General features: G+C 32.6%; 1 protein-coding gene across 1 annotated transcript in view; it reads right to left on the bottom strand.

Moving 5' to 3' along the window:
- The window catches only part of LOC118195666 (fibroblast growth factor receptor-like 1), a 141,866-nt gene that overhangs the window by 86,889 nt on the left and 27,155 nt on the right, over nt 1–27,822 (bottom strand). The window contains exon 2 of the mRNA XM_035366991.2: nt 25,777–25,875. Within this exon, the coding sequence (XP_035222882.1) occupies nt 25,777–25,846 (70 nt within the window). The 5' untranslated portion in view covers nt 25,847–25,875. The remainder of the gene's footprint in view (nt 1–25,776; nt 25,876–27,822) is intronic.

Here is a 27,822-nt window from a genome sequence, read left to right as displayed (position 1 = left end):
AGTATTATAACTTAATCTTAATTTTTTATGTGTGCATATTTACTGCAAACAGACAATAGCTTGTGCAAATGGTAAAATACATATTTTTGTTTACTATTACTATTGAGAAATTGAAAAATAATCATTTCAAATTGAAGTGGGGGTACTAAAATTTTTTCATTTTTGTTTAGATGGTTAGTAAAAAAGATTGGGAACCGCTGCTCTACAATATTGTTTCCCACCAGGAACACTTCAGTCAAATAAATAATATTCTAAAAGTCTTTCGATAAATAATATATCTTTATGCACTTCAAAACCACTGCAAATGCAGATAGAAGAAATCGCTTAACTTTCCGCTGAGCTTTTTGCACTTTCTTACAGATGTTGCGTCTATATTCCAAAAACGTATTTTGTTCGGCTCAGCCATGGAACATGCAATTCTAGTCCGTGAACTCTGAAATTTAAATTTGAATAAAAAGAATTCAGAGGATTTCACTACAAATGCAATGAAATACTTTCTGGTGTAGGTGGCAAAAAGGAAGATTCAAAGCTTAAAATTAGTATAACTTTTTATGAAACAACGGCTTAATCATCATTTTTTTAACAGTGACTAAATGCTTTATACATCTGGTTAAATTAGATTATATTAGTTAATTATATATGTCTATGGTATGCATTATATTTCTTATTTAATTTCTTAATTAAATAATCGATATATTTCTAAATTAATTAATTAATCATTATTCTTTGAATCCCTGCGAGTATAATTTTATTTGAAGGATTGTATAATCTTCTGTATGTACGTACTGCCATTCCAGCAAATAAAACAAACCTGTTTCAAATCTACACAAACAAAACAAACGAAAATCGGTATACCTTGAAACCAATAATTATTATACAAAAATTGTTTAATATATTCGGAATTTCCTTATTCGCTACTAAACATACGCCCATGAAAAAGATAGCTGCACAAACAATTGTAAGTAAACAACAATGTACTTTGAATATAAGTATCCTGTACTCATTTTCCAAGAGTTCATGATATTGCCTAAATCATGGGTTCCTAACAGGGTCGGTATTAACTCCTTGGGGGCCGATGAAATTTTGAAAGGTTATCAATAATGAGCAAGAGGTCGAATGGAAGTCGATAGCGGAATATGCGCCGCAGATGATCAACATAAGCAAGATCCCATTGATTACAAAAAATATATAGTATATATTAGTAAAGTTCTTAGTTTATTATTTATTAATATAATGCTATCGTTTTCAAAATCAAGTTTTATGCAAAACAATGGACAAGCTAAGTTTTTTACTTTAAAAGGTCATTCGAGAAAAGTATCCTAGAATAAAAGTTGTTACTGAATCAACATTCTTGACGTTTTCTTCTTCTTTACTAGTTGAAGCATAATTTACTGCGGAAACAAGAAACAGTTTAAATATGTTTAAACAAGGTGATTTAAGAATTAAGTTAAGTAATGTTTTGGGAAATGCTAAAAAAATTGCTTCAATACATTTAACGCAGTCATCACATTAATTAAAATCGAACTTTGTCGATTGGAATCTGTGATTTCGTTTCCGAAAGCTTGTTTATAACTCCGTAACTTGTAAATGAAAACAAGAAATAATACGGAAAATAATAAGACATAACTCCACTGTACCATTTTTTTTCAATACATCTCTTTATATTCTTAGCTTTATTGCTATATCTATATATCTGCTTATGTATAGAAGAGGACTATGCGAGAAAAGGGTTGGGAATCCCCGATCTAACGTGTATCCACAGAACATCTGTTATTGCTTGATCAATTAGAGCTATTTTTATAACAATAATATCATAGTATCGAAACTTTATATTAAAATTGGTGATTGTGTTTATTCTATAATGTAAAGTCTTAACCTTACTTTTATGGATAGACGCGCATATATAACCACAGATTTTCCAAAATGAAAGTTCTGAAAATGTGTACTAAATTTATATGCATTTTTTATGATAAATTAAGAAGTTAAGAATACTTTTGAACTTCTTCGTGATTTAAATGAGAATATGAATGAAAAAGAGTCTAAAGAATATTAGCAGCATCTTAAAATATGTAAGGAATAAAAACAACTTTTTATCTCTTTTTACAAAACAAACGAAAATTTGAAATTTGAAATTAATATATCTAAAGCACATGTGTGTAAATATGCCACAGCACATGACGTGTGCCTGCAGCGAAATGTTGCCTTCGCCAACTATTTGCAAAGGAAACAATCTCGATCTTAATACAGCACTAAGAGAAATATACTGTAGCATGCATTAAGGCAACATCAATATCCATTGGAAATCAAACCTAGAATGAAATGACTGATGCTCCGCTGTTTTAGAAATTCAGCGACTACTATGCCACTTAAATCAAGGATACAAAATACGATTATTTTGAAAGTAGTTCTAAACACTAGACATGAAAAGAATTTAGAATACAGCAGTGTAAAACAATTAGATACTAATATTGGCAAGAAACCTTTCGACCAGCCAAGAAAATAAATAAGCGCTTTACTGCTTATTATTACAACTGTGTTCAAATAATACAGATGGTCATGAGTGAGGATAAAGTACTCCATATGAAAGGTCAGTAATTATTAAGAAGTGTAAATCAAAAAACCGAATCTGAGCTATTATGCTAAGCTTTCTCTGCCTTATTTATTACGTTCGCAGAGTTTTTTTGTACACAGCAAACACTTTGCTAAGTGTTAATGTGTTGTATCACAGTTAAGAAATGTCGCTGTAATTTGCTTATACTAATTCCAAAGACTTAAGTTTAATGCGACCTTGTTACTGTAAACAGTAGCAGAACGAGTTGAATGACAAAGCTAACTTTGGATGGCATTCAGCACTCGTATTTTGGAAGTTTTACTAAACGAACGGATTATTTTATGTTTAAGAATAGATTTCAAATCCATATAACTGATCAACAATAAGTAGAAAGTTATATAAGATTAGATAAGTTAAGGTAATTACTACTACCACTGATCAGACGCGGAATATTAATTGCCGAATTAATGACTGTATGCTTTGCGGTCCGGTTAGAAAAGATTTGAAGTTCCACCTTAAGAAAATTAACTATGCAAGAATAAAACAATCTATCGTATGAATATTTATTTATTTATTTTAAATGCCTTCAGTGTAAATAGTGTAAGTAGCGATAGCTTCCGATAAGCCATAAAATTCGTAATCTGTCTCAAATAACCTTCTACAGGATATCATTTCTTATCATTGCAGGATACCGTTAACGTTGTACTTCTGAAAAATTCAGTAAAGTTAATAACAATGCTTTCAAAGTCTCAGTTAAGATTTACTTAACTGTATTTCAGTATTAAATTATATTAATAGAACAAATTTGTCACTTTCTGATTTGAATTCTGAGTTATTAAATCTGCGCCATTTTGAGATTGGATTGTTTTATTCCTTTGATAAGTAAATGTATATGTTCTCTCATAAATGTTATCATATTTTATGCTAACCTTTATTATCTTAATATCTTTAAACGGTAAATTTTAGCTTGAAACGTTTGTTGTTGATATTTCTTTGTATCACTCTCTTGGAGCAATTCAAACACAATCAATATTTCATCGAGTTTTAAAATACTGAATCAATATTTTAGCAAAATATTTTAGCAAAATCAGATTTAAATTGCTTCGTATCACCTGGGCTTTTCTTCTTTCTGGTATCTTTCAACAATTTGGTAAAAATCCTTCCAAGTTATAAAAAGTAAGTTACTGTATAAGATAAACATGTTCCTTAATCTCAATAGCAAAACAAAAGGACAAGAATATTTTTGTAATACAAATATTTGTGAAAGGCTTCTTATCCGAAAAAAAAGGTATTGTCCTGACCACCAACGACGGAACTTCTTTTTTTTTCACGACTGTGTGCGACAAGCTGCTCTTCTCACCCTACACAACACTACGTCCCTCTACTTTTATAAAAACAGCTGCGGTGCATCGAGATGAAACAAGCGCGTGCTTCTCATCATCCATGACAAGTTGGCATCGGCTGACCTCCCACCACATGAACAGGAAGATCAGGCAAGGAAAAAAAAGTGCGATCCAAACTTCGATAAGCAAGTCTTGGAACTTGATTAACCGCTCACCCATTTCCTGATCCAGTTCACGAATATGGGCATCGGATTTTATATCTTGGTCTTCATTATCTCTTGGAAATATGATACAAAATGAAGAAATAAGATCTACTACCGAATAAAAAAACTTTCAGGACATGAAACCAAAGCCGGTTCTTTTCTGTGATACGTTCTCGAATATTATCATAATTAAATTACCATTTCTTTGAGCATTGTTGTAGGAAAAAAATCACCATTATGTTATAATTATGCTTACTTGCATATTTTTGAAACCATTACACTTTCTCAAAGTTCCGGTACAGGAAATAATTTTGTGCAGCTGTATCACATTCTAATCTAGATTCATAACATATCAGTCGATATATCGATCAAATACAAATATTACTGAATTTCTTTCATATTAAGGTACTTGGCGTATAATACATCAAAGTAGCTTATGACAGAGCTTGATATCAAATTTCTACTCTCAAGAAAAAAAAAAAAACAGTCTATTGCATTACTTTCAGATGGTGAAATCCTCCTCACTAAAAGTCTAACCTAGAGACATTAATATTTTGCTTTTTCTCCTTCTATTGCGAAAGGGAAAGAATTGAACACACAAGAGCAGCAATCTAAGAACTACAATTTTGAAATACCAATTTTTATGGTGTTTTAACGGTTTCAACGCAAATAAATGTCATGTAAATATTGCTGACATTTCCAATGTATTCTCGGTTTCCAACTTAAACTTACCCAAAATATTACTCCCCGGGGTCGTTTATTGTGCTGGTAGAGATCTGTAGTTTGGCATTCTCGATGCTGGGGATATAAAAAACACGTATCCAATTCCGGGTATACGAAGGTGTAGCCTGTGTTGTCTTTGAGGGTAGGAGTCTTCGGCCCTCCGAGTAAGAGTGACGTTCAGTCGCTCTTTGTCTTTTGGCTTCGCGCCCTGCGTGGTTAAGTTGAGCTCCGCGTGCTCACGAGTCCTGCTAGACATGGAGCGATTCAGTTGGGCCTGCTTTGTAATGAGGTCCTCTGGATATGTAAAACAAGTACAATGAACAGTTTACCCAAATATTGCCCTCAGGATAGTTTATTGTACTAGTAGAAATCTGTGCTCTGCCAGTGTCGGCACCGGGGAGCAGAAAAACCCGAACCTGGCGGTTACACGTAACCTGCTGGAAGATACCTTCGGAACAGCTTTATTAGTTCAATTGGCCAAGTTGGTGTAAGCCCTGTAACAGACCCAATGCAGGCTTCAGGCATCCCGTGTAGTACCAATAGTAATCAAATCTCCAGGTGTATAGGCAACCCTCATCATGGTCTCTAGTAACTAGGAGTGGTGACCACGACTGATTAGATAAATAGGGGGTCCAGAAGAATTAAAACGTCCGTTGACTCGCAAAGTGTCAGTCTCGGGGATTCGGCAAAGGAGTTTATTTTCCTCTTCAAGGTGGAAATAAATTTGCCTTGCAGTCCCACCTCTCGCCTAACACGAAGGTCCAGATTTGGGGTCCGACTATGTAGTGACTTTATTTAGTAGGAACATGCACTCAAATCATTATTATAATTACCTAAAATATACCCCGAGTCGTTTATTGCACTGACTGAGATCTACACTCTTAAAGTCTTGGCTCTGGGGGATACAAAATACGAGAACCTAGGTTAACCTACGAGCTTGGAGTAAGGACCATAAACCAAGGAAAATAGGGATACATAAGGGAGGTGATGTTAAAGCTCTCCCTGGTAGGTAGCAAATTTTGTCAACTAGTCTTTTTCGTTCAACAGACTCGAAACCTTTCGTGGTTATGTGAGAAAATTTTTATCCGTCGTCCTACTGAACTGAGCTGAGGGGTTAGAGTGCGAGGTGTAGTACACGTATACGACCTCTAAGCTATTCGAGTCTGCGATTCCCTCCTGAAACGGAGTGGATAAATGAGTGAGCCGTGTAGTGGTCCTAAAGTAGGCGTCCGGAACACGTAATCTTACATTACCTTACAGTACTCAAAATATAGATGGTTCGCTAAATTTGCTTAGTTTCTTAATAATTAAAGCTTAGAGAGCACATGCTAGAATATTCTAAGCAAAGACAAAATATTAACATAAACTAATATTTATTATAAATTTCTTCATTTAAAGAAACAAGAAAACTAAGTTACTGAAATTGATCTTTGCAGCAATAAACTAAAACAGCTATAAAAATAAGAAAGAAAGATAAAGAATAAAATTATGACGAATAGCTGAATGAAATAGCAACATATAGGAGTAATGTATAGCACTAATTAAGGTAATGGACAAAGTAATAACAGACTCTACATTTACTACATGATTCAAGGCCTACGTAATTATACGCGGTATTTCATAAACATTTATAAATCTAGGATTCCCAGTAATAAGGTTAGATTTTTTTAGACCCGTCTTTACATGAAAATTAGTCTAAGATTAAAAATCAAAGAAAGCAGACAACTGTAAGTAGTTCGAATTTTCTCTATCGCATGATTCTATCGCATAATTTCTGCTCCATTCCCACATGTGATGAATTCTGAAAGGTAATGAAATTTATTCTTAGATGGCATTATCTATTTGGACACATAGTACAGTTAGATTAGTTTAAATAATACATTCATTAGCTTACCCTCTGATCAACCTGGGTTTTCGCTAAGAAAGCACAAATTTCCCAAAACTGCCATGAGAAAGACTTAGTTTCCTCATTTTTAACGTCAAAATTGCCCTAGTATTTTATATCTGGATTTACGTACTTTTAGTATATTGCCTTAATTTCTTAATATTTAATATTACTATGTTTCTTTAAGATGCAAGTATATATATGTGAGCTGCCCAACAGGTATACTGGTTAGCGTCGCTGAATGTCGTGCCCAAGGCCCGGGTTCGAATCCTGGAGTAGGCATGTATATTTGTAATGTGTCGGTGCGGCATGGCAGCACTCTAAATATGCGGCAAGCTGAAAGTCCTCTCGTGTGGTTTGGTGGAAAGGGAAAGGGGTGAGACTCTCGGACCCGTCCCCCCTGGGGTGCTCTCCATCAAAGTTGGGGGGCGGAACTGATCTAAATCGCACTGTCACTTGAAAGGTGCTCAAGGCTGTTGCCAACGGCAGGTGTATTCTAGGGCTTAGGCTGACTACGTCAGACAAGTGAGCATAAGCGACAACAACATATATACGTTCTTACGGACATCATAAAAATATTCTAGGCCCCATATATATACGACCTAGAATATTTTTATGATACATATATATATATATAGAGAGAGAGAGAGGGCTTTAAACTACATCTTTACAAGCAGCGTACTTTCATTTACTAGAAACATAAAGTAATGACGTAACAATTTATTATAAAGTAATGATCGAATGTTTTACGATACCATCACGTTTTAAGAAAAAAAGTAATCTGTCTCAATCATTTAGTTAAAAACAAGCAATGATAGCTCACGCATGCTGGCAGAGCCCGAACAACCGTTAACCAAGTGAGGCACTTACTTAAGGTGAACAAGAAGGGGCGCTACGTTAGCTACACGAATTTAGAAATTCATTTTGAAAAGAAACTTTGATAGTCAACTTTGGAACACATCAAGAAGTATCAAAAGAATTCAGCATTACAAACTATCCAACTAAACGAAAAGAAGAATTAATAACGTCAATTTATTTTTTATTTTTTTATTTTTTGAGATTTCACAGTATTATTTTCTAGCATTAAAAGTTATTGTTGAAACTAACGTACTGAGGTTAACTTACGCTAGTTTACGCTAACGTACTGCTGCATAACCTAAACTAACCTAGAAACACTTTGCTGTGACATTATTAATTCTCTAGCACTTTCTTTAATTTGAACTAGAATACATAGTGTTCATAGAAAGCTTTCTGAAGTACACTAACTGAGTATGAACGACAACATAAATGCCTACAGTCACTTGCAGCGCAGCAGAGATAATTGATAAAGACTTATTGAAACATAGCGTTCAGGAGACTAAGCATGGATGTTTGAAACTTAAGTGTAACGTATTATCAATCTGTAAAGTATTTTCTCCCTCTTTATCACGAGCAATCACGTCGCATTTGAAAAGCATTCCAGCTAGCAACAGAAAGATCCTGAGTAGGCAAAGCAAGTTTTTAACGTCTCCTTCTCTAAAAAAAAAAAAAAAAAAAAACTCCAGTGGTGCCTGTCCTAAAAAATAACAATAATCACAAAAAATAACAAAAAACGACAATTCGTCACCACCGGGATTTGACGAATGCGTACTCTCCTTCCCAGGCGCCTTTTAAGTGGAGGAGACTGTAAAGTTTTCTCCCTCCTTCCCGCCTGCATTCGTGGTGCAATTAGAAAGCAAATTTTAAAAAAGTTTAAATTTAAAAAATTTTTTAAATAAGCAAATTTTAAAAAATCAATAGACGCGTCATCGCTTATAACAGTCTGAATAATCACAAGTTACACTCTAAAGTTTATATACGAAATACGGTTGAATACGCCATTCGCTAACTCGGGTTGCGTCCTCTGGGTAATGCCCATGCCTCGAGGCATAGGCTCTATCCCCTGTAGAGCTTCCGCGAGACCCACGATAAATTTCTAACCTTAACAGACCTCTTGCAGCATTAAATGTCTAGATCTAGAATATGTAATATCTGTTTTTAATGCTTCTCATTGTACGTTTTTCTCATAAACGTTTTCAAATTACATGATGCACGAAACAGCTTAATTGCAAGTTAAATATAAATTTCTCACAGTGCAGCAAAATTTTAAAGCTATATCTCTACGTCATGTAGCAATGAATATGGTTTCAGGATAGCCACTTGCTTCTTTTTTGGCGTCTTGTCTCTTGAATTTCAACCTCAATAAGTTGTTAGTGTTGCAGATTGTAGGAGTTCGTTATTAAGTACGAGATTCTGATTAAGTTATTCGTTATTATGGCGTCGTTGTTTAACTTTTTTAAGATTACGTTGTTAATGATGAATAGTTACTAGATGCAGGAAAAGGAGAAAAGAGGAAAAGTTCTAGAAATGTGAAGTTAGGGGTTATAATCAGAAATAAAGTGAAAAGAGACAGGAATAGATTTCTGCTTAATTCTCTCCCGTAATAAATGTTCACCGTAATAAGCGCTGTAAAATGTTTCTATTACTCTAAACTAAATGATCGGACTGTACTAAGTAAAAGCAACTTTATTAACGGTGATTACTAGTAAAATATTCCTGCATGATCTGGCATGTTGTCTTAACTGAATCCAATGGCTATCAGAGTATTTCCCGTGTTTATAATAAGTGGCGTTGTATGGTAACTTCACAAGTACTACACTACAGAATTTCTATTGTTTCCATTGCTTTCCAAGAAAACCGGCACGCAGTTACAAGAATTAGTTTCTTTACACAGTTTCAAAACATTACAACATCTGTAAGAAAATTTGCTCTAATGAGACGCCAGCTGAAAAAGTTTCATTTATTATTTTTTAAACTGAAAAAGTTTTACTTACATTTCTTCTACGATTAAAGAAGATACAATGTTTCTAAAAACGAGAGAGTTTCAGTTTGATGTTTCATAGTCAAATTTTTCGCTTTCAATCGCTTTGCAAGAAAAATCAAGTTCATATCCATACGTAAGAAGAAAATGTTACACTTTGATATTTTTAGGTAAAAAGGTTTCGCTTTGATTCTACGAAGTCGAGAAAGTTTCTTTCACAATTTCTATAAGAAGAAAAGAGTTTCAATTTGATTTGAAGAGTAAGGAAACTATTAAATTTTAACTTTTATTAAATCGAAAACGTTTAAACTTAAATAATTTTAGGTAAAAAAATTTCGCTTTTATTCATTTATTTTTACGACAACTAAATTACAGAACGTGTATGCCAAACATTCTATTATTCGAAAATAAATTTCAGATTTTAACTGGATTTTGGGAATTGACACGAATTAATATCAGCCATTTCCCACAAAGATTCAATGGCGGCTTGCATAAATCGCTCTTATCACTGTTTAAATGCACTAAATACACTTTGTAGCAATCCAGCCACCGAGAAAACGCAATGGAATCTAACGCCATTTTTACATTTGACGTGTTACCCAGTTAGTATTACTTCAAATATAGGCAGTGTTTTTATACAAAGTTTTAACACGTAAATTTAGGGTTCTTAAATTCAAAGCGAATATTTTGACACCTTACTTCTCAATAAATTAGGTAGCTTATTGTATGTACATTAGTGCCAATTTAGGAAAGTAAAAACTTTTCTTATTTTTAACACCTATTATAAAAAGGACTTTTATTACCTCCTCCAACGGTTTTAAAAGGAAGGTATTGTTTCCTGTCTAAAAATTCGATAACGAGTTTTCAGTGAATAAGTATTAATTAGGATCCACACAACACATTTTTACTATTTTTACAATGAACGTCTGTCTATCTGTGTGTATATACGTGATGATTTTCTAGTCCACTATGCTCTTATATCACAAACCTATAAAAATTTATGTTTTCCGTATTTAAACCTTTTGCATTCATGTAAGGAGTTACTTAGATTTTGGATAAAACTAAACAAGCAAAAGTGGAACTTTACTTGAAGTCCGGCTATTTTTATTATTTTCATTTCACAGTTCGGCTATATTATTTTATCCATTTTCCATTTCTAAATTTTGTGGTTTAAATTCGAAGTAATGCGGTATTGTAAAAGCAAGCATTGAACTGCGATCGATTCTTCATTATAACAGGTATTAATATATATGTGCATTATGCATATGATCCAAAATTAATAAAGCGAAATTACACTTACAGTTACTCATAGGTTATCATATTTTTTTGGATAGTTGCGTATATATTTTATCATTTTTTAAAATTTTAATAATGTAAGTCGATCAATGCACAAAGTAAAGAAAACTTGAAACTTGAACCAATAAACCATTAAACTACTCCTTTTTAAACTTCCTGTGCTTCCGATGAATTCTCATCTTTACATTTAATTAAAAGCCTTAAATTTCCAAAACTCAAATATAAGAACATAGCGCATAGGAAAGGCGGTCTGCCTGCCTCAACGGCTTTTGGCATGAAGGGCTATCTAAGATAGAATTACTTAACTTGAATCTTGGCAGCACAAGTAAATGCATGAGTTAAGTCTCGAAGATGTTGATCTTGATGTTTTGTTTAAACATCCCTCCTTCCCCCCCCCCGAAGAAAAACCCGAGCGAGACTCTAGCTTCTGCTGCTACGGCATCTACCCCTATGTATTTAACAAATTTTAAAAAGAAATCACTTGCCAGACCTAGATTAGATCGGCATGCGAATAGAGACTTCTACAAATATATAACTTTCTCGCAAGTCGCCACGGCTCTATCTCCCTGTAAATTTACTTCCTATTTAAGTTAACTTAATTTGCAATCTGGTGATGGCTGCAGAAAAAAATAGAAGAATAAATTTAAAAATTACGTGTGTACTAGCTAAAATAATCCTTAGAGACATACTGAATTTGGTTTTAAACTGTAGAGATTACGAAATGTCCTGGTTTCGATACAGTTCTTTCTTTGCAAAGAAAGTTCAAGACGCCGTATAGTGAGTAGAATAACATATATATATTGCTGCTGTCTACAGTTGGTATGATTTTAATACGTGTCGAGTTTTTTAAGCTCCTTTCTCGATGAACGCAAAGAAAATATATTTATAAGGAAACAGTCTAACAAAAAGACAATTTCATTCAGAAAGCATTAAAATACTGTTGTAGGATTTTTTTTAATTTGCAAGATCCTATTTGCTACCAGTGTAAGTGGAAAAGCGTATTATTTTATTATTTCTGACTATGCAAAGCCTTTTTTGTTTCGATGTATTAGTTAATGCAATACGAAGTTGACTGTGAAAGAAAATAGAAAATTAAATCCAAGAATTAAGAAAAAAATAAGCGAATTATTTTATCAGGGCATGAAATAACAGAATATCGGCGCAAAACTGGGATTTAGGAGAAGAAAAAATCAGAATGAGAAAGTAAATAAAATACCAGATAATTTAAAATTTCATCTCCGAAAAGAAAATCAGGCAGTTGCATTATTTGAAAAGGTTGCACGGTTATGATACAAAAATCAACAGAAATAAAAAAAAAATCCAGAAAATAATTTAAACTGAAAACTAATGAAAGATAGCTATACAAAATATTACAAGGGGCTGTAAAGAAGAGGGAATTGAATAACAAAATATGAGACTAAAGATAGATAAGAAGCAAATAAGAATTACTAAATAAAATGAAGTAAGTTATTAAAAAGAACAAGTAAAAAATCAACACGTCTAAAAGAAAATATATTAAAATTGGAGGAGAACGATAAGAAGTAAATTCAAATTTGTGTGAATCAAATTAGTTGAAATGTAAATGAGGAAAATGTTTTACACAGTTTCAATGCAATAAGTTATGAAAGGGTATAAATGCAAAAATAACAAAATATAGCTAAAATTTACAATATAGATACAAATGATAAAAATGACAATAGAAAATAAGTAGAATAAATTAATAAATAAAAATCTAAGAAATAACAATGAAATAGCAGAAATTGCAGAAAATTTACACTACGCGTTAATACCGGTTGAAATGTAAAAATTTTGGTTGATATCTTAGCTAGTTAAAGATTGATAATAAATAAATCAGTAGTCAAGACAACCTTTGCCAAATCTGTGGGCTCAGTAGATCTGTGATAACCTAGAAAGCATCGTGGGACAGAAAGCTACTTTTTTGCAATAGCCTTTATTTAAAACTAGCCGCTATTCAGCCAGCCTTCGTCTAGCTTTTAAATTTATGGAAAATAAACGTCCTCTCGACAAACGTCGTATCCTAATACCTCTCGACAAACATCCAGTATTCAAGAGAAACATTAAATTTAAAAACTGCACTGAATAATCGCCCTCATTTTCCCAAGTGGCAACAGTGCTGATATCAGCAACAATGGCACGCAGCAATGCGATTTTATCAAAAAGCATAAAATTAAAAAAATAAAAACTCATTCGAATTTTCAAAAAAATCGCTTCGAGGTGCACTGGCTCTTGTCTAGATGCACCCTATGTAACAAATTCCGTAGCCTTGGATCTACTATTAGCTTAGGCGCAGCACGAACGAAAGACACGTACACATAGACAGACAGATTCTTCCTTTGTCACACTCCCCAGTTTATAATCATGATGACATCGCCGAACAGCACTGACTTTCTCCGCCTCATTATAGACTGTAGTTCAAACCACCCTTCATTCACGCGCTATTTCATTTAAGCGAAACACGCTAAACGGAAATGGAGTGGAGGATAAAAGTTAGACGACTTGAACCATCTGCTTCAGCTGTCGTTTGCATGGCTACGAGGCAAGTCGTGGGACGGAAAATGACTTGAAATTTATTCTATTTTAAAACAAAAGATTATAGCATATGCATCTGACACAGGTGATTCGTTCAACTAGTCAATATGGGCTTGTTGCTATGATAAAAAAATACCCAAATGCGCAGGGACATGGCGTCACAGCAGTGATAAAGGAAAGATAGTTCTGATCCTTTTCAAGCGTGACTGACATTTCCGCTTCCATGTCCAACATGACAACATCAAATCACACCACTTGATCCCTGCGAATAATGTAATGTACTGTTAGCCTCTTAGCCTTGTGTTCCAGATCCAACACTTTCTATTTACTCATAATGCTTTCAGATAGTTCAGAAAACAATTATATTTAACCTTTTGACGGTCATCAAGGAGCTCAGCTCGCATTTCAGTTACGCACCGCAATGGGCGCAAACGAACACAAGTCGCATGACAAATTTTCGACTGATAGATACCGCGCGTATTTGGAGAAAAAGAATTGCTTAATCATGCAAACGCTGATGAAATTTAAACGCATATTCTGTGCAAAAAAACCACTACTGGTTAAAACTAAAAATATTTAGTTTTATATGAATATTCCAATTTTTCAAACATCTCGTACCTCTATTAAATAAAATTTAATTTTTTAACTTATTCATTAGCTTTTCAAAGGTAAAAAATTGTCTTCACTTGAATAAAAGAAAAACATTCATGTTAAAGTATTACGAAATATCGTTAAATTAAGAAAATGTGTTGACGTAATCTCATTTTTAGATAATTCTGAATACTTTAAAAAAGTATTTCCGCATTCGTGATCTTAATGAATTAACGGGAATGACTTCTTTTATCTGCTTACTGAAGCGTATTTCACGCTGCATAGGCTCTAAAATTTTTCTAAATTTATCTTACAAAAGTATTAATTGAAGCAGTATCATAAATTAATGAATTAAAAGACTCCAATAAGGAAAAATGAAACTTTAACAAATTTACTTACTCTAAAAAATTTTTTTTCAGAAATTAATCAATCATAAAGTGTAATAATTCTTTTTTAAAAAGAACATTGAGTAGAGTATCATGTAAGAATTTTAAAATTCTTTCCTACTTCCAAAAGTGTATTAACTATTTCGGAAAACACAATAAATAACAAAAATAACTCACACACAGGCTTGTTTTATCAATATAACTTATCTTAAAGACGATAGTTTTTCCTTCGAATAAAATGGCAAATGCAGACTTAGACACAAAGTAGTGCATAAGAAACTTAAACTGCAAGGCATACAATTATTCTTGAAAGAAGATTTCTGTTTACCATCATATGCATAAGGCAATCTTTTCTTCGTGAATTTAACTACAAACTGAAAAAAAGGTGTTGCATAGCATGCATTGTCTTCCCAAAGTGATTCATTTGAAACAAACAGTTATTGTCACTTTGTTAGCGAATTATTTCTAGAGATCATTGCTTTTCACTCATGTATGACTTCTAGTATTATTACTGTATTAATTACTGTTGTCTGTTACTTTAAAATAGGCACTTCAGAAACTTTTCGACGCTGCTCCATTTGTGATCGTAATAAGTATCGTCATCGCCACACAGCATATTTGCTCCACCTTATCTGAGATTGTAGTTCAAGTTAGCCCTCGATTGTGCGCATTTCACTAAATAAAAAATGCTAAACGGAAATGAAGCGGGAAAAAATAATTGACGGACTTGGCCTATCTGCTGCACCTGTCATTACCATGGTTACAAGACAAGCCGTGAAGGACAAAATAACACTGAAGTACCTATTTAAAGTAAAAGATTCTAGATGTTTTGCTGGTTCTTAGGCATCAAGTACTTTTTAAATTGCATTAAAATTTTATTCTGATACTCAGTTGTGGTTTCCTTTTATACGCTGAAAAGTTCTCGTAAATTTAATAGCAGCATTTCGAACAGAATTTTTATACGTATAAATTTATGCGATCAATTAAATAAAATTCGATGACAGTACGACTATAATATGCACAATTTCTCATTAAATTACTAACAAATCCTGCCTGTCGCAACCTAGATGTGCATTTTATGGAAAAATTGTTTCAAAGACAGTATTAAAAGCATTACCTAAATTACTCTCGTATTTACTCTAATTAAATGATGCGTTATATTAGTTTTAGAGGGTTAACGGCATTTGTAACAGCCTAAGAATAAGTGACTCTGTCGAACAGCAGAAGACGTTTCCTCAAACTCCTTTAGTCAAACTAAAGTTATTGTCATTATCTGATAAAATTATAACTGTTTTCTTAATACTGCTGCAAAAGTTAAGCAGCTCTCTTATCAGCCGTCTTTTTATAAATTTTTTATTCAATTTTAATGCTTTGAATCTTTTTAAAAATGACTGCTTTAGGTAAAAAAATTTTTTGTAAGATTTAAATATAGTTAGAGTCATTAGGTTAATTGGAAGCAGAAAAGATGAAAAATATGCAACCGCCTTCGCCGGGAATCGAGCCACGGACCTCTGGAATACCGTCCCAGCGTGCTACCGTTACACCACGAAGGCACGCTAGGGAAGTGGAAGAAATACCTTATATATTCCCCTTTTTAAAGGGCGACTAGGGTTTTAGGGGATCTAGTCGCCAAATCCTGGGTGCGGAGAATCATCATCTACAACCCTTTTACTTCGAGCGGCACTTGTAGAGTCATTAGGTTAATTGGAAGCAGAAAAGGTGAAAAATACGCAACCGCCTTCGCCGGGAATCGAACCACGGACCTCTGGAATACCGGCTCAGCGTGCTACCATTACACCACGAAGGCACGCTAGGGAAGTGGAAGAAATACCTTATAATACGAGGTAACTTTCTTGTCAGAAAACTAACTACTCCGGTGCTGGACATTAATTTTAGTCATTGCCATGCATATAAATTCAGTTTTATTTGGCAATCCTGATAATGAATTTACTTTTAGATAATGAATTTACTTTATTTTACGTCTTTAGAGAAGTATAGTACACACGAATAGAGATCGCACAGCAATCGCATATGTTTTAATCTGGAGGACAAATTTTACGAAAATGTTATAACATTTTAACCCAGAATGCTCCGAAACCACATGAATAGAGGGTTTGCATTAATATTCATCTCTGAATTAATTCTCATCAACAGACACTAAGAACATCTTCGCTTAGCAACCACACCTCGTTAAATTGAAGCCTGACTAATTAAATTCGAAGAGCATTAATTCGTAGGAGCACACACTCCGCATAATTAAGAGTTAATCATAGGAATCGGGACACTTAAATTTAGCCTAGATTTGCGTAAGAAACTATGCTCATTTAGTTAGGGCATTAAATTATTTAACATGCATAGAAATTATACGGTTTGATTCACTAAGTTACGCAATGGCGAGTTGAAAATTTATACAGATAATTGGTGTAAGTAATTTTCTAGGATACAGGTACAAGATGTACGTATTTTTGTCGCATTTATGTATTTGTTGTGTCTTTTTAGTTTCTTATTTTGAGTTAAATATCGAATAACGTAAATGCTGTAGTATTTCTGAATACGCAATAAAAGTTAATTTTCAGTAATAGTTTTACAAAAGAATGAAATTGCAGTGAAAATGGATGAAACTAAAAATGTTTTAATTAAACATTTCTTATTGAATTAAAATCTCAATGAAATGTTTAGAAAAGTCAGAACGAGATAAAATAATAAATCTTCCCAAATTTAGTTATTTTTTATTGATAAAAGTGATAAGCTTGATACGTCTTTGAATTGAAAGAATTTTTATTTCCCAACAGATTTTACATTATGAAAACGCTAATACCTTACCGAGTTAAAAATGGCGCGCCGCATATTAAATTCTTGAATCTGAGACAGAATTTTCATTCTGTAACTTTCTTCAGAATTAATATTAATTCTTCTCAATTAATATATTTTAATACTAATATGATGTGTTAAATTCGGTTTTGTGAAAATTTATATTCTTAGAAAATTTAGATATAAATAGTTACTTTCAGCACGCTGTATTGAAAGCGAGACCAGAAATGCTCACCGGTAAGCATTTGATGCGAACATGCTACAAATACCAAACATCCGGTCTGAAACCACTTTTTCCAACCTGATATTCATATAATCTAGTTAAATGGGTTGCTTCTTATCGTATAAGTCAAATACATAGTACAAAGATGGGTGTTTTCCTTTTTCGTTTATTGCATTTTATTTAAACTCATATTATACAGTTAAAAATAAAAAGTTCTTATTTTATAATGCAAAATATAGAACACCATTTTCTAGAGAAAATTAAAAAATAGAATTACTCTTCAACTGCCAAAAAATGGCAATCACTGATATAAACTGAAACAAAAAAATGAAATTAACTTTTATTTACGTAATATTTAAAATTAATGCTCTTTCTTTAAAATAAATACATACACTTACTTCAATTTTTATTACACTAAATTTAAATTACGAAATGATTATTTTTATTTGCATGCAAGAAATGGCAAAATTTTGCATTTATGTTTGAACAGTTACCAAATCACATATGTACGCACTCTTCTAATTTAATTTAGTTTCTAAAAAAAATATGTACAGTACTGTATTATCTTTTAAGGTTATTTAAATCTCAAATATTTAAAGCATGACTAAATTAATAACAAGCTTAATTTTACATGACCTAGAGTTAGAAACCAATCGATCAGGCTACCTGGAATTCTAGGATACGTGGAATCCGGATAACTGAGATTCGGATTTAATAACTGCGGTTCAAATTAATAAGAATTTAAATATGGCTCCCTTTAAATCCTCTGGATGTATTAAAAATGCATTTTCCTCAAAGAGAAGTATACCTTATTTTGTTGCTCAGATTTTATACTGTCAATAATCTTTATCAAAAAAAGGTGGATAGTATGTATTCATGTTTAAGCTATAAAATACATTGGAATGTTTCATTATGCTGTCATTACTAATCTGAGTATTGGCTTACGAACTGAAATGGAAATACGTATAGTTACGAGATAACGCTTTTGGGCATTCTTGTTAAATGCGTAAAAGTTGTTCCACGAAAATATATATTTTCTATGCAATGAACGTTTCTTCCAAAATGAATATTTCATTTTAGCAAGTGAAGTCAGGAAGAACTTGAATCACCAAAAAATTGTTTTGTATTGCAGCAAACTTGTGTATAACTTCTGTAGATTCGTGAATATAATTAATTAGTTTATTATGTTTTACTAGCTACATTAAAAAATCTTCAAAAATTATACACTTGTGTATTTTTTACATATATGGTTCTGGGAAGAAAGATATCGCCTCTCGTAATCCGCCTAGCGACAGACGTATCGATATTTGAAATTTCTGGAATTCTCCATGTGCAAGTTTCTACGGCCAACAGAAGCAAAGATAAAGGAATTTTCTCGAATTCCATGACATTTCGCCAGAATGTTATAAATCCAAGGTCGCCGAATTTCGCGAATAGTCAGTGCAGCTATTTAAGAAGTTTTTTTCTCCATAGCCCAGCCAAAACACTAGATTACATTTATAACGAATAGTTTTAGTACGATATTTGATTTTCATCGTTGTCTATTATCAACGCCTCGCTGTTTTTGTATTTTTGAAATAAATTTACAGAATTTGTTTCTAGTCGCAGAGAAGGACCCCGTGTTATCTTCGAGCTATATTTTACTCTTTTCCATTGAATATTTCATTGAATTTCATTTAATTAATAATGTTGGTTTGTAGTTCCAGGCAGGGATTTTCTCATTATCTGACTATTTTTTCAAAAGAACAAACATGAAGCAATAGAACGTAACGAAATACATCTATCGAAGGTGTTTAACAAATAAATGCTAGGTTGAAATTCAGTTCCGTATTTTATACTGGTTATACAGATTTATAAATATATAACTTATAAAACTTCTATGAGTACTTACCCACGATCCTCGGAAAATAACATAAGTATTTTATTTTTCTGAAATTATTACAAACTATATTGTATTCATCGTAAAAATTAATGTATGTATGCTTATTCTGTAGAGACATTAGGATTTTTTGGAAGCAGGAGACTTGAAAAATTAGCAACACCTTTGCCGGGAATCGAACCGCGAACCTCTGGAATACGCGCCAAGCTTGCAGACCACTACACCACGAAGAAGAAGGCGGGAGAAATACCTTATAATTCTACATACGGTATTTAAATGTATAAGGTATTTTCTCCTTTCTTTCTGCATGCCTTTGTGGTGTAACGGTAGCACACTCGGCGCGTATTCGAGAGATCCAGATTCGAGTGCCGGCTAGGGCATTGCTCATTTTTCGTATTTCCTACTTCAAAAATCCCAATGACTCTACAAATGGACACATTTCAGATTAAATTAATGGTTATTTTTCTGATAGTATAATCAAATTAAAGAGATAATATCCGTTTGCAACGTTCGAAATGATCATAAACAGAGAGCATTTCTACACTTACCAAAACGAGTAGCCTCCATGATACTATAAATGTCAGCCCCTTTTTCTTTCCTCCAAGGAATAGTTTGTAGCCTCATTAAATAATTAGAACTAAAGATATGTGGCTCTGGGAAAATCATCATAACATTATATCTCTAGCCAGTTTGTCACTGGTGGACCAATAAAATTTTCAGATTAATAGCAGCTATTCCTCAATCAAAAAATCAGCATTAAAACGGTTCCCTTGACATTTGCGCCAGAGAAAAAAAGCAAAAATATTTACTAAGAACTGTTCATTATAACAAAGTTTAACATCCTCTAACAAATGCAAATGATTAATTTGATACTTCTCATTTATAATATAATGGCAAAAATTCAATCGGAGCTTTTCAACATCTTTTTAGTTAATCTCTATTTTCATCGAATAGTAATTAATTTTTAAATTAATTCCTTTGCTCGAAAAATACACTTATCAACTGCAATATTCAAATTATTAGATTATTTTCTTATTTATAATTAATACTGGTGTGTATCAGTTGACAGAAGACGTTTTTACAGTTAAGCAAAAAGAAATTTTTTATATTTGGAAAAGTATTCTAGGGTTCTACAGAGTAAAAAGAACCTCATAAAATATTGTCTAAAGGAAGCTGGTTAGTACTTATGTTACACGTACGAAAAGTCATGAAAATGTCCATATAACCAGCCCATCTGTCGAACATTCCAGTGCAGAATGGAACTATCAATATTGAAGGAAGTAACTCACAGATGCCAGGGATCCCACTTAAGATACTTTTGATACGACAGGACGTTCGCATTAAAAAGGAATTTTCTAAACAGATGCCCCTCTTTTACCTAAACTGCACTAAGAATTTTATGTAGAAATCTTAATTACTACCTTTAGGAAAGGATTTAGAAATGAGTTAGTTTGGAGAATGCCATAGGGAACTACTTACTAAAATGATAAACATTTTTTAATTACCTTTGAGGAAATCTCCATGCAAAAACTTAATCAAGGAAGACCAACGGTGTTCGATGGTTTTACTAATTTGACCACTCATGGGACCCAAAAGAAATCTTATGAATATATGAATTAACAAATTAAATAAACACTAGCTAAATTGTAAAGCAATTATATAACCGTTACTTAAAGGCAAAATAAAGTATCAGTTTGTTGAGAATGAGCGTTCACAGAAATTTACTAACTCGAAATTTGTTCTAAATGTTAAAGTCATTTCAAAATCCATTGTAGATGAAATCGAGTCAGGGTTTGATTACTGCCTAGACTCATACTTAGGGCATTAGGTTTTAGGGATCCAAAAATGATGTTATAACTTCTCAAAAGCCCTTTTTTTACGCGAAAGCAAGATGAGTGTGAAGTGGAAGCTGCTTCTATATAAGCTCTGTGCTGTGCTTAGGGCCCTAGACTGTTTTAAGCGAAGCTGGAATCCGACCACTGAAAAAAATCTGAAATTTCTAAAGAACGGAGTTGCTTTCCAATTAAGTCCAGCTCTTAAAATTTTGTGATAATTATGCTTTTCATTTCATATTAAACCCTTAAAGATATCCTCATTTAAAGCATTCCGAAAGGAAATTTCGGTTCCAAAAGCTATTTTTCATTCAGAGAAAAGAAACGGCATTGGATTCTAAATTACTCCAGTGCATGATCAGATTTTAAATTAAGCCAATCAACCTGACATTTAGTTTCTGGTACACCAAATCACGGATTCTTTCATGCGATATAACGTAGCTCATCCACTTAATATCCTATCACTCACTTCGTAAAAAGATTACTCGAAATAAGCAACAAAATCTGTCGCTGTCAAAAAGTTATCTTAGTGTATGATGTATATCTGCAAAAAAATATCAATGCTTTCGCGCATGTTCAGATAGAGTGTGGAAGGGCACCGACCTATTTTCTGCCCAAAGGGTTAAGAAGCTTACACGCAAACATAGGTTACACTCACAAAAAAAAAACCTACAAAAAAAGTAATTTATTTCTTTTAACTCTAGAGTATACCTAGCTTTCAGCCCTTTATAAAAAAAAGGTATCTGAAGGTCAACGAAGTGTAGGTTTTTGGGAACTCGAGCTGCCTACGGCCCATAGGCAAGCCTACGGCGATGTATCTTCGAAACTACTCAGTTTCGTATGACAACTATATTAATAAAAATGATTAATTGTCGCGTTTTTTTTCTCCGCAGTTTTTTCCTTCACAAATCGAGTGCTTCTTGATTGTTATGACTATCAAGTTTTAAGACTGATTTATACCTGTCATTACTAAAGATGTATCGCAAAGACTTTCAAAAAAGGAATATTTGCAGTTAGCATACAAGCAAAGACAGACTAAGACTTTCACAATAGGGAACTTGATAAGCTCTTTTTTTAAAAAGTACACGTACTTATCTCTCGTTAAAAATAAACAAAGAAAAAATATCAAACAGTTTTACATTTATTTCTATTTCGGATTAACCTAATATTAAATTTTTAGTAACATGTTTGACAATTTTGCAATGCAATTCTAGCATAAGGAAAGAATCTAAAAATATTTTTAAGTCTTTTTATCTCGAATCTTGGCTGTTCCTAAACACATTTTCATGCTTGTTTCTTTTAAGATTCAAAACATAATGCAGGGCAAAAAAGTGATTTTGTTTTGTTTTCTCTCAACGAAACTGTGATTCATATTCATCAACTTTTAATATTTTTATCAAGGACAACAATAAGCTTCATTAGTACGTATAGCTGTGCCTTTTCATTTGAGAGCGATGTGTGGTTTTCCAAAATCAATACATAACTGAATAGCTAAAAAAGGACACGGAAGCAAAAACTGAACACGTAGTTGAGTCGTGGTTTCGATTTACCCTATGGAACGGTAGCCTGATTCAGTCGTTTTCTTAGAACTCTTAGGCCCACCAGCAGCCGAGTAGTAAAGTCGCTGAATACTGGTAAAGTTCGGTTCGAGGTTTGAATCCCGCGAACGGGCTGGCTGCATGGGCGTTTTCATGGTTTTCCCTATAACCCTTGTTCGAGGATGTAACTTTGTCAAAGAAAGTTCTACAGTGATTTATTATAATTAATTAACGAGCTAGCAAAACAAGCAAGTGGTTGTTAAAGAAATAATTCTTATTCTGTTTATTCTTAATATCTTTTCGCTTAAAAGATTTTCCATTTAAAATACGTTTTTCCAGATACATTTCTAGACAACATTCTAAACAGGTTCCATTCCTCGTGTTTCAAAAAGAATGAGCGGATCTTCGTTATCTGCCAAACTTTTATTTCTTGTAATACAAAAATGTTACATGCATAAGGTGTCAGGATATCAGCTGATACCGAAAATATGAAAATTATGTTCTTTGCTTCTTTAATTTTCAGTGTATTTTTTATTGTAAATTAAACCTAAAATTCATTTATGTCACTTCGTCAGCAGAAAAACAACAAGATAATAAACATGTTTGCTATGAAACTCACAGCTGTCTAGAATTCAATACGATTGTATGCGGTTACTGACAAATCATAGTGAACGCAAACGTCGAGGGAAAAACAACACAAGGGGAAAACATCGTCATTAAGAACTTCGTAGGAAAAGAAAGCAAGCGGGAAAACACTACAGTTCTAAAACATTGTGGTAAAAAATAAAACAGTTAAAAAAAACCCTCCGAAATCTAAAACTTCGTCATAAAAATAAAGCACCTACAAATAGATACATGATGATAATAACGCAGATATGCGTTTTCAGACTTTAAAGTTTTAAATGCATATTCGCGATGTAAGCGAGAGAAGAAATGAGGATTATTTTGAATTTTTACATAAAACCTAATACAACTTTATAAAAGAGATTAATTAAATAACGATAATTAAATAATGACCTTATACTAGTTAACAACTTAAGTTAAGAATTCTATTAACTGCTATACGTAGCGTAAGTTTCCTTGTTGCTTTTCAACACAAATTTATTAGTCAATTCAATTCGTCTCTAAGTATTTCTAAAAGATGCTGTTGTACATAGAGTATCGGATGCTTCTGCAGCTCTGTTGAAACGACTGCTGCACAGTCCTTCTAGTGACTTAGGTGGGCACCTCAGCTATGATTTGGTATCCCTGGCTACGTACAATACGATCTTCTAAGTCTTCATTACGATCATTCAAAGTTGTTTGTTCCTTGCTCTTTGCCCAATTACTCTTTCCCCCCCTCCGTATACTGTCGCCTTACTGTTGATAGTTTGGAAAGATAAAATCTCTAATTCTCTAATTATTTGTGAAACTGAATGACTCATGCATCTAGCACTTGCTATGTGCCCTCGAGCGAAAGCGTCTAAATCGCGAGTTTTACCCATTACCTTTTAACAACTACTTACGGTTGTACTTCCAGCTATATTCCTACAGCAGCGTCTTTACATGCACAGAAAAGCAGCAACAGCGACACAATATTTGGACAACACTATCTATCCCTAATTCTCCTTCAGTACATCATTTATTCTGATTGGAAGAATCCACCTGTAACCTATTTTTTGAGCGCAAACCTCTAAAGACATAGACATTGATAATGATATTTGCCCAAGACACCGTAAATAAGTCCCGTGATTTTTGACTTGACTTGTATCGAATGGAAAGAGAATGTGCGGAATAAAATAATTCTCTTTCCATTCATTATGTCGTATGGAAAGAGAATGATGCAGAGTAAAAGCGCTCTGCATCAGACAAAAGAATGTCTGGAACAACAAAAGGAAAATATGAAGAATCAAGATGGTAGAATGGGATATTTCACTTAGCCGCCATCAGTCGGCGAAGAAAGATGAAATGAATAAAAATAGACCAGCAATGTGAAAAAAAGTTGGATCAGTAAGGTAGTAGATACTTCAAATAATTAACAAAATGTTAGGTTAGAATATCCGAAGGATATTTGTGTTTTGCTCTAATAAAAGGTGGGCATCGCAAAGAGCTGATACAGCTGTTTGGATGTAATAGTACAGAAAGGAAAAATTTTGTTGCAAGTTTTTTGATATAATTTTGTATAGTATCAATTTGAAGATCTCTGTGAATATATGAATTTGGGATGAACCAGGGTGCATTAATAATTTCACGAAGGGTTTCATTTTGAATAACTTGGATCTTTTTCAAGGAAAAGCTCATCAAATATCCATCTGACAATTCAGAGTGTGTATATTTTCCGACTACTCGTAGCTCAGCTGCTTTCTTTTACTTTATAAAGTATTACTGGCATGTTAAATAAAAACAAATACAATCGATTTAGATTTCGTTAGCCGTTTGCTTCTATGTTCATAACAACGCTAATATATGCATAAGAATATAGCTTTTATGCATCTGATTAATGTATTTGTAATGAATAACTAACTAACGATAGCTAGCTCGATTTATATATCTGAAATTGAAATAGATTATAGATATTTCTAACGTAAAATTTGTCACATGTGAATGAAAAACTTACAGAAATAAAATGAGCTAATTTTTTGGTAAATTATACATTTGATTAAGTACTTAAACTGTTTTTGTGCTATTTTAATTAAGCAAAAAAAAAAGACTTCACAAGTTAACAATAGAACTATTTCGCGATTTTAATCAAACATTCCTCTGGAAATGAAAAATTTAACATTTTACTGGTTAGGTGTATTTGTTTTTGGTGTAAATATACCATCGGACATTTTTGTCAATATTTTAATAGGGAAAATTATTTCTTAAATGACGAATTTTACGTAATTACTCACATTAGTCAAAATAAATACCTCATAAACTTCGAATATTTATAAGCATAAATATTTCTTTTTACAATCATTTCATATTCATGGTATTCTTTTTATTGAGCTTGCTTAGAAAAAATAAAATTTTCTAAGATTGCACTGGGAAAATTTTAAAAATGATCAAAACCTTCGTGATAAATTCTCAGAAACCCATCGTTAACAAGCATGAACAAACAGCGTAATTAATTTTTAATGAATAATGATACAGAAAATAACTTACTTTGAGTCGAAACATAACTCAAGCAGTTAGCAACAAGCAGGAAGCAAAAAGTACTTAAGGCTGTCTTCATGCTTCATTCCTTCATCATGCATGCATTTCCTGTTAGATAACAAATAATTTTTAGGCGATATATTACAACAGCATGTGCATATTATACAAATTCAACACAGATTAGAAAATTACTTTTTGATACTAATAAAGTAAAAATATTTAGAAAAATATTCAACACCTAAAGTAAAGTTTTATCAGAATTTATCATTCAGTTTACACCTGTTGACCTAGAAAAAATTCCTTTTGCTTCCTAGTTTATTGCACCAAGTCAGATACTCAATTCAGCAGAAGTTACATTCAACTCCATTTTTATTATTAAGGATTATTTATGCACTGCAAAACTTCTCAGGCGCTCCTGTTATACTTGAATTATTTCATTCAGTTCCAAAGTAACATTTAAACAAATTTCATCAAATTTTTTTTATTCAAGGAATTTTTAAATAGTAGACCCAAAATTTTATACTCACTTTATTCACTTTCTTATGTAAATTACTTTAATACTTCCTCTTTGGCATATTTAAATATTTTATTTTCTACAACTCAAGATTAAATTTTAAACATTATTCAAAATTTTCACAGTTTTGATTACGTTCCGATGAATTATGCTCTGTTAAAATTATAGTAGGAATTTAATTTATATACATTACGTCAATTTCAGTGACAGTCTTTCTGAGAAAAAGCTATGTGGCTCTTTTTTTGTCCCAAGAAAGAAAATACAAGAGAAAGAAATGCACGGGAAAAAAATCAGAGAAAATTTAATTATGAGTAGTTTTACATTTAAATATATCTGATGTATAAAAAATGTAACAGAATGATATACAGCCTTAAAATAGAATGCTTTAGGATGATTTCGCAACATGACCCGTTATACCCCATTTCTCGATAAAAACAGTATATATATATATTTTCTGGGGTATTTCATTTACATAATTGTCTAAACAGAAAAAATAATGCACATTCAAGCACACATTACCATTAGATATGCATTTTTCTGTAATGTATATGAAGATTCATATAGCTATGAAATATTTCATACGTCCCTGTTAACAGGTTTGCAATATGCTTGTCTTATAGATCAACAACAAGAAGTTCATTATTTAAAATAAGGCAAATTAAAATTCTAAACAATATGATAGTTCAGCTGTTTGCCAATACCCGTCCCATGACGGATCACTATGGCATGGGAATTTCAGGAATTAGGCAACCCAGATCATTTTTAGCATAGAAAATAAGCATGTATATGCTTCCATTGCCATAGCATTTGAGATTCTTTTGAAACATGAATTCCTGATAATCATTTGAGATGTAATATATCGAAAGAATTTTTTTTTGTATATAAATTATTTTTTGTCTTAAACTGTAATGTACATATTTGATATTTGCAACACAAGGATAAAATAAAATAAGAGCTGTTATCAAATTAATATTCGGAGCTCTAATTAAAAAAGAAAGATGAATTTATAAAGCACATATATTTATATTTTCGATAGCTTCTGAAACTGAACTGAAGTTAATGTTTAGAATTGTTTAAAATTTCTTAACACTGAAAGCTTACCTCAAAGTCTCGTTATAATGATACTAAATTTGATGCAATAAAAATTGTATGCAGCATCGTGAGAAATGAAGAAAATGAGAAGAATGAATCCCTAGCTGATGTAAACGCAATCTCAACATTCAAATTTGCCCACGCTCCTTGATTTTTATGTTCTGTTTAGTACAGCATAGAATAACAAAGAATTAATAATCATGAAAAATAGCAAAAATACCATTAATGTATACTCATCGCAAGCAAATGATTACGAAAACTTGCTTACATATTTTCTCCTAGTGGAAATACCCGTAAGCGGAAAATACAACTGAGTAACAGGAATTGCTGGCCTAAGGAAAGGAGGTTAAAGAGGCTAAAGACGCACTCAAAAGTCTAAAGCATTCGTTTTTATTACAACCATGAGCAAGCAATCTACTTTATTAAAGATAACGGCTTGAAGATACATT

The sequence above is a fragment of the Stegodyphus dumicola genome, chromosome X1 (assembly GCF_044657685.1).
Source record: "Stegodyphus dumicola isolate Sdum_Otavi_A_Nest chromosome X1, ASM4465768v1".
NCBI classification, from domain to species: domain Eukaryota; kingdom Metazoa; phylum Arthropoda; class Arachnida; order Araneae; family Eresidae; genus Stegodyphus; species Stegodyphus dumicola.
The sequence above is the reverse complement of the archived record's forward strand: the minus strand, read 5'-3'. Positions and strand labels throughout refer to the sequence as shown.